This window comes from Denticeps clupeoides, chromosome 8 (genome assembly GCF_900700375.1).
Source record: "Denticeps clupeoides chromosome 8, fDenClu1.1, whole genome shotgun sequence".
NCBI classification, from domain to species: Eukaryota; Metazoa; Chordata; class Actinopteri; order Clupeiformes; family Denticipitidae; genus Denticeps; species Denticeps clupeoides.
Window position 1 is genome coordinate 13,674,053 of NC_041714.1, and position 19,153 is coordinate 13,693,205.

Sequence of the window (19,153 nt, forward strand, 5' to 3'; positions counted from 1 at the left end):
GGGGTGACGGTTCATCTTTCAGCAGGACAATGACCCTAAGCACACAGCCAGACCTGAATCTGAAGCTTGAGAGGTGCTGCAAAGGTGCTTGTTCTTCTGACTTTCAGAAAGGCCTTGTATGTACTATGATTGGAGAGCAGGTCAAGTCTGCTGAAAATATTCTGGTGAATATTACTTTGCACATACCGGTGAAACTGTGGGAATAGTAATACAGCAATAATAGTACAAGTTGTCATTTGAAGTTTCAGCTGTAAATAGTTCAGCTTAGTTTTCCACTCCAATTGTTAGTTAGCAGTAACTTGTGCTTTTGATCCCTGTTCAAGGGTAAACAAGCCCCAGCAACCCTGACCCGTGGAACCCTACACAGAAAACACACAACTAGAAAAGAGCAGGCATGTGGCTGATGGAAACATGCACCATGTTTATATCTAAAGACATGAATTCAGGAGTGATTGTTCCTCTTGATGATTTGGTTTGCATGGTTCAGCTTATTATCCCTTCTCAGGTCATGGTGTGTCTGTATCTGTGTGCCTCTCCCGCCTCTTCATCTGCTCTGCTTTGCTCCTTCATTTATCTGACGTTCAATCTCCTGGTTTTGGTGACACCCTTTGACTCAACACTGACCGCTCTTTTAACCCGCCTCCAGTATTTCAAGTCCTGCATTTTGTTTACTTAGGCAGACGTCCAAGTGCTGTTCATTACGCTGAGAGAGCTATTTCTGTCACTTGACAAGGGTTGAATCTCACTTCCGAAATCAAGAACTGGACATTGATTTAGATGCTGCTCACTTCTCTATTTGTCATGTTTTTTTTTGGAGGCATATTGAGGGAAATCAGCTTTAGAACTTGTTCTCACATCTAGTGTCACCTTCGACTGCTTTTTTAGACTGAGAGGAGTCGCGTGGTATCAAGCATTTAATCTCTGTTTGTGCAACTCTGTTTACCTTGATGAAAGGCAGTCACGGAGCAGGTCAGGATGCACTAGCCGCTGGGACTGTCACTGTGTCATGCTGGGGCCATCACTTGCTCAGAAAGAAACACATATTACAATGTGATTATTTAAAAGGCTTCTTTTCACAGATTACTGGTGATAGATCACTGACCCAGTGGTGCAGTGACCTCACTGGAGGGTCCCATGAGATAAGAAAAGACCCCTGCTGCTTATTTCTGTTATATTTATATTAACATTATATTAACTTGTATTAACATCAAGCATGAATAATACACAGAAACAAATAATGTTTAATATAAAAAAGCGAAACCATTCAAAACTACAGTTTTTTTCTTTTTGTTTCTCATTGCGTAGGACTGGGTTGACCCCAGTCATGGTGAGTGAGGATGAGAGAGTGAACTTTACACCAAAAAACCCCACCATGACTGGAAATAAAAAGAAAAAGAGAAGAAGAAATAAAAAAAATACTGCTGTGTCATCAACCGACCAGCGGTTAAATGCTTCCAGCAGCACAGACTCAATTTAGGCCAGAAGAGCTCCGCATCCTGTGTCATATCCTGCCAGACTGAATAACGCCTTCTCCCAAGGCCTGGAAAGTATTACTTAGGTCTTCCTCAGACTAAACCGAGCTGAATATGAGAACTGTTCTAGCTATTTCTATGTATTTGTCACGGATTGGGGGATCAGCAGATATAGAGAACCCAGGCGTCATAAATAATTCACAGATATCTGTGTTCTCCATGGGCCCGAAAGAGAAGCTTCCCATCCGTTCCAGACCAGACTGTTTCAACTCATCATCATCATCATCATTATAGATCTGAACAAATGAAATATTCATATTAAATAATTTGTTCTTTATATAGTTGAATGTGCTGACAACAAGATCACATGAAATTATCAATGGAAATCAAATTTATCAACCCATGTGGTCTGGTTGATCCAACTTGATGTAATGTCAAAATGCATCTCAGTAGTGTGTGTGTGACCTCCATGTGCCTGTATGACCTCCGTATTACGCCTGGGCATGCTCCTGATTGAGGTGGCGGATGGTCTCTCTGAGGGATCTCCTCCCAGATCTGGACTAAAGCATGAATGTCCCAGATGTGCTCAATAGGATTTAGGTCTGAGATATCAATGCCTTGTCTTGCAGGAGCTGCTGACACACTCCAGCCACAAGAGGTCTAGCATTGTCTAGACAATCTAGGAACCCAGGGTCAACTGCACCAGCATATAGTCTCACAAGTGGGTCTGAGGATCTCAACTTGGTACCTAATGGCAGTCAGGCTACCTCTGGTGAGCAAAGAAATGCCACCCCCACCATTACCGACCCATTGCCAAACCGGTCAGGAGGATGTTGCAGGCAGCAGAACGTTCTCCACGGCATCTCCAGACTCTGTCACGTCTGTCACATGTGCTCAGTGTGAACCTGCTTTCATCTGTGAAGAGCACAGGGCGCCAGTGGCAAATTTGCCAATCTTGGTGTTCTGCGGCAAATGCCAAACATGCTGCACGGTGTTGGGCTGTAAGCCAAACCCACCTGTGGGCATCGGGCTCTCATACCACTCTATTGGAGTCCGTTTCTGGCCGTTTGAGCAGAAGCATCTGGTGTACTGGCCTGTCTCCTGGTAGTGCCTCTATGCTCCGCACTCTATGCTGACAGACCCAGCAACCTTCTTGCCACAGCTTGCATTGATGTGCCATCCTGGATGAGAACACACCACCACGTCCTCAGAAAGCATGACAACAGTATACCATAAATGTTTTTACCCAGGGCTTTATTTACTGATATAGTCTTATAGGCACAAATAAATTTGGGAAGTAAACATTATGTTGCAATTTACAGAACGGCAAGAGAAGTAGAGTTGGGGTGAGAGCAAGAGAGTCAAGAAGGAAGTTAAATCAGCAGAAGCATTTATCTTGAGGTCACTGGCATTTCCTGTCAGTTCACCTTCTGGCCCTTTCACTTAATACTCATAACAGACAGACAGACAACACACACCAAGCAGAGTCGTGCATCTGCCTGGTGAGCTCTGTAAATCACTATCATGGTGTCCTTGTGTGCAACTGTACATATTTGCAATCTTACATTACTGTAAGAGGAATAAAACATGGTGTGAAGGTATCATTAAACTGACGTGGCCCCTCCACCCCATGCTGAACAGGGAGCTGGGCAGGAGGAGAGCGAAGCTGAAGGAGTGCAAGCAACGCCTCCTTTCCAAAAGAACAAGCGGATTTCCTGCTCACCATGGCAACACTCAGCCACTCGCAGCAAAAATCCGAGCACAGGATCAAATACAAGCCAGTCAGCGATAATTCTTGTGTACAGTACATCTTATTTTAGGCCCGGCCCATCATGAGAATAACACAAGAACTTTAAGGAATTTGGATGTCCTACCAGGAACAGGCGCATGCCCGTAAAAACCCAAACTTCCTGGTCACATGGCATGCATGCACATTCCCTTAGTGTAATTATTGTCCATATTTATTTAGCAGCATTCATTTGATTAATTCTAGGTTCAGGTATGGTTTGGTTTGTAAAAAGAAAAAAATGGGTTAGTTTACATCAGGTGTATCTACACACACTCATCTGTAGTAGAGGAAATAGTAGTATTGCTACTAGTAGTATTAGTACTTCCTCTGCAGATCTTACAGTTGTTCCCACGAAGTGATCAACTTTCTGTTTGGAGGTCCTATAAAAGAGGCCTTCTCACGTCCACCCACCCAACAATCTAGAATTCCTCACGTGCTTGGCAGCGAGCCTTGCTGACGTTTCACGGCATCACCGGAGGAAAAATTTGACGATGGAAGAAGCAACTCGGTGCTGAACACATGATTTCAGGAATTCAGCAATCTGGCTTGCATTTCTGTGGGCAGATGGTGAAGCGCCGCCACCTCCCGGTGGAACAACTCATCATGGCCCAAGACAGACATGTGACCCATGGGGGAAAAATAGACACAGAAAGCACCATGTGAACAGAACTCTTTTAATGAGATTATTGCAAAAGAGAATCACCCCTGCCCCATCCCCCAGGAAGACTCTGAAGTAAAAACGTTCATTACAAACATATTTGTCTTTTTTATCCCATCCCCGACCCATTACATTTTGCACCATATTACAATATAAACAGCTTTGGTCCCCTTGTTGTCATTGCTTCCACACAGTGCATTTTACACAATACTAAATGGTGCATCATCGGAATAGCAAAACATGCACACCAGATATCTGGAAATGGAATTCTGTTAATGTCAGCATTGCAAACAATATGAAAAAAGGAGTACAAGAAGATCAAAAGACTTGCTGGACATTGTTAGTAACCAAAGCATATATATTGTGTGGCCTGAAATGCGGTGGAACCTTGCAGTGGGACAGGCGACGCTGCACAGTGTGTCCAACGCATTTTATAAGTGCACTGAGTGTCTGGCTGTGTACGTTTTGCACTTTTCAACCCCCCTTTTCTTTATTTGTGCTAAAATGCAAATTGCCCCAACACTCAGTCTCACATCTGCCTGTTAATATGGTGATAAGACAGGAAATGGTTTATGCTCTTATCATTATAATAAAAGACAGAGTGACCTCTGTGACCAATGTCTGTGAGAAGTCAGAAAACTTTAAAGAGGTATAAGGGTTGAGAAAAGTGGTAGAACAAAAGTGGATTGTCATTAGGACTGCAGCCAAGACAGCTCAGAAAGAAGTCAGCAGAGAAAGCAGAAGGGGCGGGTTCTAGTGGTCCGTAAACACAGGAGCAGCTGGTATCTTTATGTCACGCGCTGCATCAGAACAGCTTCTCGACCCATGAGGCTGGTCGCTTCATCAGTCAGGTGGCATGACCACAGCTGGTCAACAGTTCTTGAGCGTCTCAATGCAGCCCTGCAGCAGGGATACACTGTTCTGTAGAGAGGAAGAGAACGTGGGACACGTTAAATTAGAGCAGTAAAATTTCATATGATCTTCAACTATGATCTTCATGGAGGTACTTTCCGACCCTTCTACAACAGGTCTGGTGTAAGCTTATAAGGTCACATTTGTGAGTAGTAGGTATTATTCAATGAAGGGCTCATCTGGAGCTCATCAGCAAACACCACCTTGGCGTGCTTTATCTCCAGCTCTGCCATCTCGACCAGGTTTTTGCGGAAGGCGACAACTCTTCTGCCTTTAAAGCTGGTGAGCTCTGCAAGAGAAACAAGTGTGAGGCAGGGGAAGGAGAAATGACTTGCCCAGTCATGCCCTCCTCGCTACGCACCTTTCTTCCCAGACTCAGACAGCTTCTCAAACTTCTGCATGCACTGCCTCTGGTTGTCCTCCGCCTGGGCCACATCTTTGCTTTTGAGACGGGCCTTGTCCAGGGCCTTGGTTCGAGTTCTCGTAGTCGGCCAGGGCTCGTGCTCGTCTGTACAAGAGATCCTGAGAATAAAAATGGAGATAAGTCACCTGAAACAAAGTGTGTTCAGTATATTCAGTGAAAAATTGCAAAAATGGATTTGATTGTCTGGTGCTTGCTCCGCAGAAAATAAAAACCTTCTGCCACATGCAACAAAAAGCGACCAACCGACAATTCTTTTTGGGGGGCAGCATGAACAGTTGCGATCAATTATTTGCAAAATGTTAACCCAATTAACTAATTAGCCTTACTTTTAATATTCAAATACATTTGAAAGCATAGACGTTTGCATTTTTACTCATGTTAGAAGTTTAAAGTAAGTACTTTTACTGGAGCTATATTCTACTCCAGGGGTAAAGGGGCAGTTTGTGGCCAAGGTGCCACTGAGCAAAGCATCGTCCCCACACACTGCTCCCCAAGCGCCTTTCATGGCTACCCACTGCTCACCAAGGGTGATGGGTCAAAAGCAGAGGGCACATTTTGTTGTGTCACCATATGCTGTGCTTCCCAATGACAATCACTTCACTTTCACTTTAAATGCTACTCCACTCTACTTTTAATGCAAGCAGTCTTGTGTATTTAGTTCAGCACTGGTCACAATAAATGACCTTGAATGGTCAAAAACAGCACTTTATTTAAGAGTGGGCTTTGAAGAGAGCTTCACCTTGGCGGCCTGGATGTCCCTGGTGTAATACCTCAACAGCTCTGTGAGCTTCAGCTCCTGGTCAGAAGCCACCCTGCCTTCAACCTTCTGCAAAAAAGTAAAACTGAGATTATAACAGCAAGTGGCCATTTAACTCATAACCGTGTAATTTCACATGTGACAAAAATCCCTGCTTTTAACGACCGACAGACTACAGCAGAGTTAAGGATCCCTTACCCTGAGCTTCTCAAACATGTCTGAAAACTTGTCCAAGTGTCTGAAATAGAAGAACAAATCATGCAGTATATTTTCCATAAAACACAATCTCGCTGGTTCCCAAAAGAGTGGTGGAAACGGAACTCACTTTTTCAGGGCTGTGTTCTCCTCGGCAGAAATGCTGTTCAAAATGGCAGCAACGTGAATGTAGTCATCAGCTACATCTGAAAGGGAATGATGGGCTATTCATAGTTGAAGAAAATAATGCATTGAACATAAATCCTTTGTGTCTTTAGCACTCACTTTTATGAGCGCGCGTCATTCTCTCCGCCTTGGTGGTGGAATCTTTGATCTTGGTCGAATAATCTAGCAGGAAGGTCTTCTCCTGCTCAAAGAAATCATCGACTTCCTGAAAAGACAGATGGATAATAAGATGTAATACAACTCACTGCAATCAAGCAGGTATGTTTTTCCCCAGGTACAAACAAAGAGACATGCCTTAACCCCTGAGATTAAGACCTCGTCAGCACTCTTCAACCATGTTCTTGAAGAAACCACCAAACATCTCCTTGGCATTTTTCTCCTCACACTCAGCTGCAGGGCAAAATGCATAACTAAATACATCTCACAGAATGTGTTCATCAACCCAACAAACATCATAAAAAAAAAAAAAAAAAAAAAACAGCAAACCATGACCGCTACACTGCTAAATTTCTCTAAGCCAACACGGTTATCTTTATAAAACCAAATAAAAAAGCAAGCTAAAAAGCAGCTACCCCAGGGCTTCCTAATCCTGTTCCTGGAGACCCTCTGAGCTTCTCCTACAGGAGTCTCATAGACGTGTGTTTAAGGGTTGCATGCAGTGTTTAGTAGCTGTAGGGTCTGTAAAACGGTGGTTCAGATAGTTAAGTTTGTTAAAACCACTTCCACCCCATCTACATACACACGTGATATGTTCCAATTTGTCACCAACTTGTCAGATGCAGGCCATTCCTCTGCAAATTATCCTTATCCTAGTTTAATCTCAACTCTGTATGGCCTGACACTCACGTCCTGATCGTACTCCAGGAATATCTGGAAGTTTCGGTCCTTGCTTAACACAGGGTGTGAGGAGAGCCGCTGAAGGAAGACTTCATGGACCTGCACAGTCTTTTTGAACACAGCTAGGTACTCTCTGTAGGAAAAAGGGCAGGAAGGTTAAAGGCAAAAGGAGCTTAAGTTTCCTTTTTCAAGCAAATCATTAAAACAAAATATATAGAGTTTTTACTGACGCTTCCAGTTCCTGCTTCATCTTGGTGTATTCTTCTTTTGTCATGGTGGCCTCGCCCTCTCCAAGCTTATGCATCTTCTCCCTGGGGCTCTCAAAGTCTGGTTTAGGAGGAGCAGGTGGGATCTGCAAATGAACAAAAGGACCAATTCAAAATAGCTTCTGTCTATGCTTCATTGATTTAGGCATTTTGCTAACATTCATGGACAACAACACGTCTGGGGTCATTTCTTCCAAACTTACAATGAGACCGGCATACTCCTCAGTTTCCACCAGCGTGTCATGAAGCCAAATGAAATCCTCGTGCTGGCGAGGCACAGAGAACTCCGGCTTCTGAAACACACTCAGGGTCGTCTGCAGAGGAATAAATAATGCTGATTTAAAATATGGAATGGGAAAGCCTGTGTCACACACAGACCCTTGGAAATATGGCCAAGCACAGCAGTCATGGTGGAAGCAAAAATTATATGTTCAGTGATTTAAAGGTTCCCTGACATGAAAATGTAACTTCGTGGGATTATTTAACATTAATACGAGTTCCTCTAGCCTGTCTATGTTCCTGCAGTGAGTAGAAATGGTGATATGTGTAAAGAGTGCTTTGGAGGCAGCTCAGACGGCCGGATCTGGAATTTTTCCCCTTATGTCATCACAAGGGGATTTATTTTTTTGCTGGAAAAACGCAGAGACGACTTCCTGTCTGTGCCAAACATTGTGGTTGGAGAATGGTGTTCATGATGTAATTTCCGCAAATTCTATAGGCCCTCTCCTCCTCATTAACTAAACACACAAAAAGGAACATCCTGGGGACTTCGGATACTGTATTAGGAGACCACTAAGACTTATATAAAAGTAGGGGACCTTTAAAATCAAAATGCACATTACAAATGCCATGAACTATATGACTATACACTTTATTGTGTTACGCAGTGTAATCTACTGCAGGATGCATGAAGTTTAGTGCAGTTTACTGTACCTTGGTGTGGACAGTGAACTTGACCTTGTCACGCTCACACAGGGCATCTGGGATGTCAATGAGAAGGGAGACGTCGTTGTTGAGATCAACAGAAACGGAGCGCAGCTGAAAAACCACACACACAAAAATGATCATGAATCATTCCAACAGACAACTCATACAGTTCCCAATTTTTTTCCACGACTTCCCTGTCCCAAAATTCCTACACGTCTGCTATTGAATGAACATGGATGAAAAATTTTTTGCTTTCCAGCATCTGATAAACACAGAGCTTAAAAGGGAGATCCAATAATTTCTACAAAATTCCAGATGTCAGGGTCAAAATATGCTCTATTAGTTTGCAAAGGTCACTACCAGGATGATGACACTCAAGTGTAATGTGGACAAAACACATCATTCACGAACTAAAACTCACGGAAATTATTTTTAAAAAATATACGGCAGTTTTGTATTCCTGACTAATAGTGGGCATGGGGTGAAGAAACAGTGCAGATTCAGCAGAAAAAAGAATTCTGGCGAAACGGACACTTCCCTTCCCGAATCCCACAGGAAACTGAACAATCTCTTCTTGTAAAATAGTGCTGAGGCGCCAACTTTTTCGTTGGAGTCAATTAATAAATCCTACTTGGGATTTCTTATACAGGTCAAATATCAAAATTTTACAATCATGCGATGACAGAAGATCCAATTATTTTAATAGTAAATATTAAGTTCGAACACATGTTCTAGGGCACAGCAAAGTTCATACTTATTATATTAATAGACAGATGTGAAGAATACACAAAGAGTAATTAGGTGCAAATAGTAGATAAGTTATGCAATGAATAATAATACTGCTGAAAAGTTCACCGATTTTAATTTCCGAGCTGCTCATTTGAATTTCAACATAAAAGAACAGAATGAAGAACAGAATCAACTTATGGCCTTCCGACTTTTTAGAAAAGTGTTTTTTTTGTCCTCTCTCCAGTACCTGGAAGTAATTTGCCACTGACGCGTTATACACGTTATATAACATGCAGTGTCCGCGGCGTAGATGTTATCGACGTTTTACGTGCACCGACCAGTGTTTTTTTTTTTTTTTTAAAGAAGAAGAAGAAGAAAAGAAACAGGCGCTATCCGCGTAACTAGCAAGGGTGCTAACTCGCCTGGAGCGGTGCAACAGTTACCGCAGTTCTGAGTTCGGACACCATTGCTCGGCGCAGGTAAACGGCCCTACCTTCTCCTTTTCGCTCTCCCCGACAGGAGTGCTCATGGTGACTCGCAGCTGGCTTCCAAACTGAACACACGACGCGGCGAAGTATGTGTTTGCGTTGGTGACGCTTCCTTGTCTGTCACCCCAACCTCCCCGGCTCGGCTCCCATTAATCGCGACTCTAAACGCGGGCCGGTTCGAGATTTACTTTTATTATTTGGAAGATGTTTACAGCGTCGGGACCACGCCGTTTCTGAGTCGGCCAGCGTCCGGAGTTGAGTGTCACTCCGACCGACACTTGTTCCCTGGGATCGTCACCGAGCTGACGACCAGTGTTGCCAGGTGCGTGACAGTTTCAGCCGCACAGCGCCCCAAAATGCACAAATATACTGTTAAAAACTATCTGATAAGCATTTATCTTTCGAGACAGTTCATTGTAAAATATTCAATGAAAGGCGACGTCCTCAAAACCTGTTCTTACAAGCAATTCATTTTTTGAAATACACAAACAGAACATCACCCAATCTGGCAACAGTTTCTTGATGCATAATGCTAGAGGTTGACAGGATTTAAATAAAAATATGATTAGAGGATCGACAACAATATTGCTTTAGCATTACTGCGTCACGCCGCAAAGCAAAAGTCTCCATTGTTATATAAATGTTTAATTGGCAACGAATTGTGTATAACTAGGAACAACCTCCGGTAAATCTGTAGAAGTTACGAAAAAAATATCATTATGTTTGCCGCAACTGTGCACGAGGTACATGTGAATGAACGATATCATAATTTAACGATGGATTATTTTCAGTAAATAAACTGTGTTGACATTTCATGGTATTTCAATGCTGGTTTGTGCTCCCGCGGAAAGTACGGTTGCATTTCATCGCAGCACGACTAAGCCTGATGGGAAATGTAGTTTCCTGAACCCCATGTGCTAGTTATCTGAATGAAAGAAAAACTACTATTCCCATGCTTTCTCACGATTCGCTGTGTCAAGGCGAATAGTACGCATTCAAATTGTGCCGGGTTTCCTTTGAGAAGTTTTTCGAACGTGTGTGGTGTCATGCGGTTGGCATTTATTTCCTAATTTAGAGAGGCGGTCATGTTTCTGAACACTTTAGTTCACCCTGGCAAGTCACAGAAAGCCTTCTATGTGTTATTCAACAACTGCTGCTCCGATTTCGGCCTCAGGTGTCTCTCCACGTCCTGTGCGCGGACGGCCCGTAAAAAAGGCAGCCAGTACGGTGCCGTGGACACGGAGCGCTACTCCTCCCTCGTCAAGTCCGTCGTGTCCTCCAGAGTCAGCGCCCAGACCCCCGAAACCCTGCAGGACCAGGACACGCTGCTCTACGGGCCGATCGTCGAACCTCGGCGGCCCCGCGACAAGCCCAGGGTTCCCAGGAACCGTGTCCCGCTACGTAACGAGGACAAGGTCGGGCTGAGAGACGCCTGCGCCCCGGGGCCCGTGGCCCGACTCATGCTGCAGAGGGGCCCCGACAAATCCGCCACGCCCAGCGTGACCCGCGTCCTGCAGCAGACCATGAGCCCAGAGCAGCTGTTATTGCTGGAGAGGTGGAAGAGGAGGATGATCGCAGAGCTGGGAGAGGAGGGGCTTCAGGCAGTACAGTGCGAGTAAGTGCCCGATGCTCCAGAAATCTGACATTGGTACATTTTCATCCGAAGACAAGTGTGAGCTTTTTTGGGGGGCGTGTTTAAATGCACGCAGATGCAGTGCTGTTGACGTATGATGACTTTTCATCTTTCCTACCTCAAGACCTTTTTAGGCTAGGAGCATTATTCCACACTGCTCTTGAGGATGCTCTCACTTCTCCAAGCGGGCCTGCTAACAGGTTTGAACAGCAGGAGGAGGAGGTAGCTGGGTACATGGAGAGTGTCCGCAGTGTGCTGGACGACCTCAGTGACATGAGGGCCATCGAGAGTGCCGTGCACCACCGGGCTCTGAATTACGTGGGCGTGGTGGACTGTGTGGCTCGGTACAGGTGAGCAGGTTGCATGAGAGTGTAAAAGGAGGGCAGAATTGTGGCCAAATATTAAGTCGCCATCCCTTTCCGTGTGCTTCACAGGGGGACGCTTGTGTGCAATAGACTGGAAGACGTCTGAGAAGGCCAAGCCCTTCATTCAGAACACGTATGATAATCCCATTCAAGTGGCTGCGTATATCGGTGCTTTAAACAGCGATGAAAACTACAGGTACCAGGTGAGTTTGAATTTAGTAAATGTTTAGTTGTGGCATGGCAAAAAGCTTTATTCTTATTTATTATAATGTTTACAGCAATGTGCAGAAGTCTTAGACAAGTCCCCCTGGAGACACTCAGAATTAAGTGTCTTGCTCAGGGACACAGTGGTAGTTTGAACCTGGGTTTACTGGTTTACAGGCGACCAACTTTCTTTTCTTGTAGCTAGATATCAACATGAAATTATTGCCACACTTACTTTTTAATCATTTTCATTATACATCCAGTCTCTTCCTGAATAGTTTCAGGGTCACTGAATGTACTGCGTACATATTTTATATTCAGGTGGAGAATGGCCTGATCGTGGTAGCCTACAAGGACGGCTCACCGGCACATCCGCATTTCTTTGGCCTGGACAAAGTTCTGCAGTATTGGGAAAACTGGCTGCTTCGCCTGGAGGACTTCACAGACAAGAACCCGCCAGTCACATGATGAAAGCGCAGCAACTGCTGCTGGTGTGCAACAATGTGTGGTGCAATGTTTTTATAATTGTTTATTAAAATAAAAAGATAAAATGTCAAGTATCTGATCACATAAGTACATAACACAAGCATGAAATACCTGCATACTGTGTTAGCATTATCTTAGCATTCCATTTTTGGCATTTGGTAGATGCCCTTATCCAAAGCAACTTACAACGTGATTTCATGTTACTTTCAATGAAGTAATCAGTTCTGGTTCACTAGGACTCAAACCATGAATACAATCACTTTACTCTGTTGTAGTTTTTCTTGCATAGGTCAGACTATAAGGTCTTGTAAATAGTGAGTAAAAAATTGTATTCATAGTTGGGTGTCATTCCACCACCTAGGTGCCAAGACAGAAGAGTCTAACTGAGCGTCTTCCTCGTACGAGCAGTACTGGAGACTCTGAGAACATGAGGTGCAGTGTGAGGTATAATAAGGGCTGTGAGGTAGGATGGGGCTATTCCATGTTTGGCTTTGTAGGCCAGCATCAGTATTTTGAATCTGATGCATGAAGCTACTGGGAGTCCGTGGAGGGAACGTAGCAGAGGGGTGGTGTGGGAGGTTGAAAACCAGTCGTGCTGAATGGCATTCAGAGGTAGACCTGGGAGTTACAGTAATCCAGTCGTGAGATTACCAGGGTCTGAATCAGTATCTGGGTGTCTTGTGCTGATAGGCCACTGCTAATAACTGCTAATTATGTGTAATGTGAAATCTAGCAGTTACACATGTGCACTGCATACAAATAAAGTAAAGTGTAATGGTGTATTGCATGTGAGAAGAAAACACTGTTCACAAGGGAGACATGGGACTCAATGACCCAGTGCTGCGCTGAGAGCAAAACAAACTGCCCAGGTTTCTATAAATATTCTAAAATATCACAAAGAGACACATGCTGGAATTCATTCTCAGACCACACATCACAGTAAAATACAGGGCAGTCCACAGTGATCATTTCACCTGCCCTGTGATACCAAATGTCAGAATGTGGTCTGAGTGTGGCCTTATGTGATCCCCGAGTGTACATTAATGCGGTTTATACATTTATAGACAAGCTGGTTTAAAAAGTTTAATTATAACCAAGTCTGCCATATCTGATGAGGCCAGCTGCCAGGCCAGAGGTCAGCAGCAAGTAACATAAGATATAAATGCAGTGTTTTTAGCGTCTGGTTTTCACAATTGACAAACGTCTTAAAATATAAAAATCTAAACAGAGTTAAAGCCGAACCATGCTACGGTGTAAGAGGGCTCCTCTGTAAAACCCAGGCCTTTAAAGATTCGGTAGGATAGTTTGTTCTCCCGCTCTATAAAACAGAAAACCGGGTGTCCCTGAGCATGGAGCTGTCTGGACAGGGTCGAGATCAGCACCTTGGCGTAGCCTTTGCCCCGGTGCTCTGGAAGGGTATACAGCATTCCCAGTGCACCATTAGCATAGGTCAAGACCCACGCCACCGGCTGAACCCCCATCCAGCACGCAGCAGGTAGGAAAGTGCCGGATCATGTCCCTGATGAATTTCACTGAGTGCTCATCCTGCCCGAACTTCCAGGTCCTGTTCACAATGGCGACATGGGACTCGTTGAGGGGCGACAGCACCAGTGTGGAGCTGAGGGCAAAACAAACAAAATATCATAGAGACCCATGCCCAGACGACATGTCATAATAAAATACAGAGCAGTAATAATTTCCCATGCCCTGTGATACAGGGTCCAATGTCAGGATATGGCAATAAATGTAACCTTTGTCTCAATCTGCCTGAAAAAAATGTGCTTTATTGTTGCATAGGACAACCGAATTCACGTGGAGTGTTTTTTGTGATGGTAAGCACTGCGAAGCTTGCCTCACACCTCCAAGGTTGAGAGTTCAAATCCTAGCTCGAAAATAAATTAAATATTGAATTTGTGCTCAAACTAAAGCAGTTTATGTGACTAAAATATTTTTTTAGGTACACTAAAATATTTTTACCGGCTATAGTACAATTACATGAGACTTTTTTTTATTGAACTGTTGTTCTGTGTTATGATTACTTTTATTGTAAAGGGTTGTAAACGGCAAAAAAAAGTGTGCTTTTGGAACTCATGGGGCAAAGTGAATAAAATTGGCTCTAATTCTTACAGCTCTTTTATAAATATATTTATGTATATTTTTTATATTTTCTTTTACAGGTCTACCGGTCCGTTTTACTAGAACACTGTATGAGTTACGCAACGCAGGCTTTAGCCATGGCTAACATTAGCCAACTATTTGAAACTCGTTAAAACTATCGACAGCCCGTTCAAACTTTATCCAGTGGTGATCGTCCGGAGGCAGACTATCCCATCGCCGCCACCAGTGTAACCGAGAGTCGGGAACGGCGCCTATACGGTGACATTTTAAATTAAATAATAATAATAATAATAATAAAATAAAAGGTTTCGGAAATCAAGCGAAGCACGCTTCCTGTTTACAGACCTTCAAAATAAAAGTCTTCACCTACATAATCAGTTCAATTAAATCAAATAAAAAAAGAAGTTTGGAATTATTATCAGGTCTGTCCGGTCGGTGGTGCCCACCTGTCTACCTGCTGGAGGTGCGCAGGATCCCGCAGGGTCAGCATGTAACACGCAGACAGTCTTTTCATCTCCTTTACCCCTTTAGCGACAGCTGCGGCGTTCAGGGTTTCCTCATGATGCAGGTCTGACCCTGTACACGTTTCCACACAGAAATTCCACATAGAAATTGCATTCATGTCCGCATCAAAGTACACGTATGTCCATAACAAGTGCATACAATTATTGCTTAGAAGTACCCAGACAGAAGTAATTGTGCCAGTCAATAATTTCCGTCTCCATTAGGAAATTCTTAAAAATTTCCTCATCTTTGGTGTAAACAGCGCAGTCATTGAAGGAATCAGATGGCTGAAGAGACAAGAAACATAGATGCATGTAAATTGATAGTTTCAACCAAAAAAAAAAAAAAAAAACGACATTTCATTAAAATAAATGCATTCTTACCTCTTCACGGACTGGCTGAACAAACAGGATTTTGAAGTCCGGCCAGCAGTCCACAAACACATTGGTGCGTACAGATTTCACTCTGTTCATTACAAAAACATGCCCATACACCTGGAAAGCGAATACAAGTTTATATGCATGATAAGAACACGTGATCATTAATGATGATGATGAGTATTGTACCATCACTGAGTGAGGAAAGGATCCTCGCAGGAGAACCTCGGCTGTCTCAAGTTCTTCTGCGGTCAGCCTGCGCATTTCTCCACTCTTCATTCCCACCGGCCCTCCTGGAAGTGCCCCGTGCGCGCGGCCGCGGTCGTTCACATTCGCGCCAGTGACGTCACGCAGGGGGCGTCTACAAACGAGCACTAACATGGTCCACGTTCAGCATGGTTGAGAGGTTTCTCTGCCCCTGCGGCCACTCCGGGATTTATTTTTTCCATTCCAGTCTTACATTTTGTGGGCATATTTCTCGGTCTTAAAACAATCTGTATACTTCGGGCTACATAAGAAATTGTGTACCTGCCAGCAGTCAGGACACCAGGTAACTGCCCATACCCTATTGCTGATGTGTGTCACGGGGTTGTAGCTCATCACATCCCCCCAACATCAGAGAAGATTCAATAATCAAAAAAAGAATCGAATCCTTGAGATGATTTCATGAGCATTGAAAGAAAAGAAAGTGAAGTGATTGTGAAACACTGCAGCACAGTACATGGTGACACAATGAAATGTGTCCTCTGCTTTAACCATCAACTTGGTGAGCAGTGGGCAGCCATGGTACCTTGCCAGTTCGGGATTTAAACCCACTGATTCTGATTACACTTCGCTACCCACTAGGCCGCCACTGGGTTGTTCAAAGATCTTATCACCAATTTCAGTTTCAATATGGATTAACATTTACATTTACAGCATTTATCAGATGCCCTTATCCAGAGCAACTTACAATCAGTAGTTACAGGGACAGTCCCCCTGAAGCAATTTAGGGTTAAGTGTCTTGTTCAGGGACACAATGGCAGTAAGTGGGATTTGAACCTGGGTCTTCTGGGCGAAGGTGTTACCCACTAGGCTACTACCACCCAAGGCTTCATTTGTGTTATTTTTACTTGAATTTTGGATACATTTGATCCCAAAAAACAGGATAATCCCAATTCCAAAACAAAGGTGGCTTTCTATGTGGATTTCTGCCACAAAACATAAGAGCAAAATTTGATCATGTTTGCTGATGATATTTAATTTATTTATATTTGGAATAGTTGTTGAACCAGGACAGTGTTGGTGAAAATGTTTGTTTCATGTGGTATTTTCTGTTTTTCTACCAAACATGATGGATCTATGCTGCTGGTATTTTTGTTCTGCCAGTCGTTCTTTACATAGCCAGTGGGCAACACTGTGGTTCCATTTAATGTACTAGTAAACCAGATTTGGTAATCCTGAAATTTCTGTGTTTGGATAACAGTGATAACAGTGAAAAACCAGCATAAAAGTAAACTGAATTGCCAGATCCTGTATAGCAAAACAATGGACTTTAAAAATCCAGATTAAATTACGTGAACTACACCCTGATGATGGGAAAATGGAGCATGTCAGAAAATGTCATCTGATGAACTAAACTGAAGTCTCTGACCCATTTAAAACAGCCTTTAATAAAGCTGCATGAATTAAATCTGTAACGTTTAATGTAAACATGTTACCAATGTTACACAAAAACCCCAAATAAAAGAGAAAGGGATAGAGGAAGAGAGAGAAAAGCCGGGAAAGAGGCTTCAGAGCTGCAGAAAACAGGGGGAAGAGAAAGGCCCAGAAGTTGGGGGAGAACCCCCCCAAGCCCTCGATGGAGGGAGGAAGAGAAGAGGGCGCAGCAGACCAGGGAAAAACATTTATAGTCTGCATTTGACTCCCAAGGGTTGCCAGAGACCAATTAGAGCTTTGATGTCTCTGCCGTGTTGAAACATTCTTTCCCATCATGGGCACCCCAGGCAATTTGCTGGCTTTTGACACCTCTTGCTTGAGGGAGGCCGCGATTTGATAAAGATAAAAGCAGGGCTCCCAGTTTCTCAGTAGAACTGCATGCAGGTCTATGGTGTCTCCGATAGAGGATGGGGAGGCTGCAGTAAACAAGGACCTGTTCCCTTCAAACTCGCTTCCACACAGTGGGATGAATTTCCCCAGGTTTCTTGGTGAAAGATGTGCAAAATGCCTTGTGTAACGGGTGGGATATGTTGCAGATTGTGTACCTGCTTTCTAATAAATATAATAAATCAAACACTAAAGAAAAGAGAACTTTATGAGAAGATAAGTAAGATGAGCAAGAATTAAACTTTCAGGCCAGATTTTGATAGCTCAACCATTCTTCCACCAGCTGAAGCTCCTACGATGGACATCAGGACTGTACTGTGAAGTGCTGGAAGATGGTGTCCTTGTCTGGTGAGGAATGTTTCTTTTGCAGCATGAAGATAGCAGGCTGAAAGCAGACAAGCGGCCACAGTCCACTTAACATCTTACATGCTTGGAGCAAGGAGATGTCTCCATTAATCCAGTGGAGTCCATGCTGAAACAGGTCAGGGGCTGTTTTGGTGGCAAAAGGGGTCCTACTCAACATTAGGTGGTCATAATGTTATGGGTTATTACTGTATGTACTTGGTGAATGTATGGGCTTTCCACAACTCATGCATGTGATATGCAAATACATTAGTGAGGATAAACAATTTGAACATGTGACATCATTGGCCTCTCTGAATTTCCTTTCTTTCATCTGCTTGGTCTTTATAAGCCATCTGCTGATACCTGCCTGAATCTCTGACCTCTCGTACATCAATAGACTTCCACAGCAAAATGCAAAACTGGCAATTCCTGGATTTAGCTCACACTAGGACTGTGGCCAGACACAAAGAACCCAGGGGTGACCAGAGGAGGTTGGGTTCCTCTTTCTGAGCAATGGTTCCTCTCAAGGTTTCTTCCTTGCTGAGATGTTCAGATGAAGTGTATAGGCCAGTGCATTACATACAGTACCGTGCAAAGGTTTTAGTCAGTATTAAAACTAATTAATCCTCACAACAGAAATGGCACAGGAAGGAACTGTCTAAAAGTGTAAAACACACAAATAATAAAGTGGTAATAACTTCATGTTGATATCTAAAGATGTGCTACAAGAACTGGGGGTTGGTCTGTCCCAACTCTGTAAACCAATGAATGAAGTCTACAGATGGAGAACAATATTATATCGCCTCTCTACACACGTCATGGCTTCATGAAAATAAGGACGTTCTGATTTGGACCTACTTCCACCAGACAGTTTGGTCTTCATCTGCTGATGCCCTGCAGAAGCTCGAATACCCATGCATGTGAGACATGGGTGTCAAAGCGTGATAGAAAATAAAACCACAGAATTCCAGGCAACTAAACAGAGATCTTCTGCGTGACTGAACTCATGGGAAGGAAGTGCAGCTGCAGTAAACAAAGATGGTTCCTGGAGCGGCAACAGTGCCACATAGTGGCTGAAGAGTCCACTGCTACTTACAAGACCCCGCCCCATTCGGAGTGACAAAAAAAAACAATCAGAGTGCCATATAGATTATATATATTTATACATGCAAACCTATAAATGTGTGCTACATGAGGAGGTTTCCAGTTCGTACTATTGGATCTATATACCAATTTATTTTAAGGATTCTTTTGAAGGTTCCAATGACATTTTATGACCATAATTTCCTCACACAGATTTTAAAGCATTTAAAATATTCAATATCAAGCCCGATATTCCCATAATGTTTTCTTGTCCCACCCCTAATATGTATGTGTGACAAGAGACCCTGAAACC

At 43.5% G+C, this 19,153-nt stretch overlaps 2 protein-coding genes and 1 pseudogene across 2 annotated transcripts; 1 reads left to right on the forward strand and 2 right to left on the reverse strand.

The window, feature by feature from the left end:
* Window positions 1-4,419: 4,419 nt before the first annotated feature.
* Window positions 4,420-9,949, reverse strand: LOC114795231 (sorting nexin-5-like; annotated as a pseudogene).
* Window positions 9,729-12,310, forward strand: LOC114795670 (mitochondrial genome maintenance exonuclease 1-like). Its single transcript, XM_028989205.1, is given in 7 exon segments — window positions 9,729-9,738; window positions 9,845-9,962; window positions 10,815-11,232; window positions 11,234-11,255; window positions 11,398-11,623; window positions 11,709-11,841; window positions 12,164-12,310. Coding segments are annotated over 7 exon segments (1,074 nt in total).
* A 1,238-nt stretch (window positions 12,311-13,548) lies between these two features.
* Window positions 13,549-15,609, reverse strand: LOC114795224 (glycine N-acyltransferase). Its single transcript, XM_028988170.1, is given in 6 exon segments — window positions 13,549-13,801; window positions 13,803-13,946; window positions 14,893-15,022; window positions 15,129-15,237; window positions 15,334-15,444; window positions 15,517-15,609. Coding segments are annotated over 6 exon segments (837 nt in total). The 5' UTR covers window positions 15,607-15,609.
* Window positions 15,610-19,153: the final 3,544 nt, after the last annotated feature.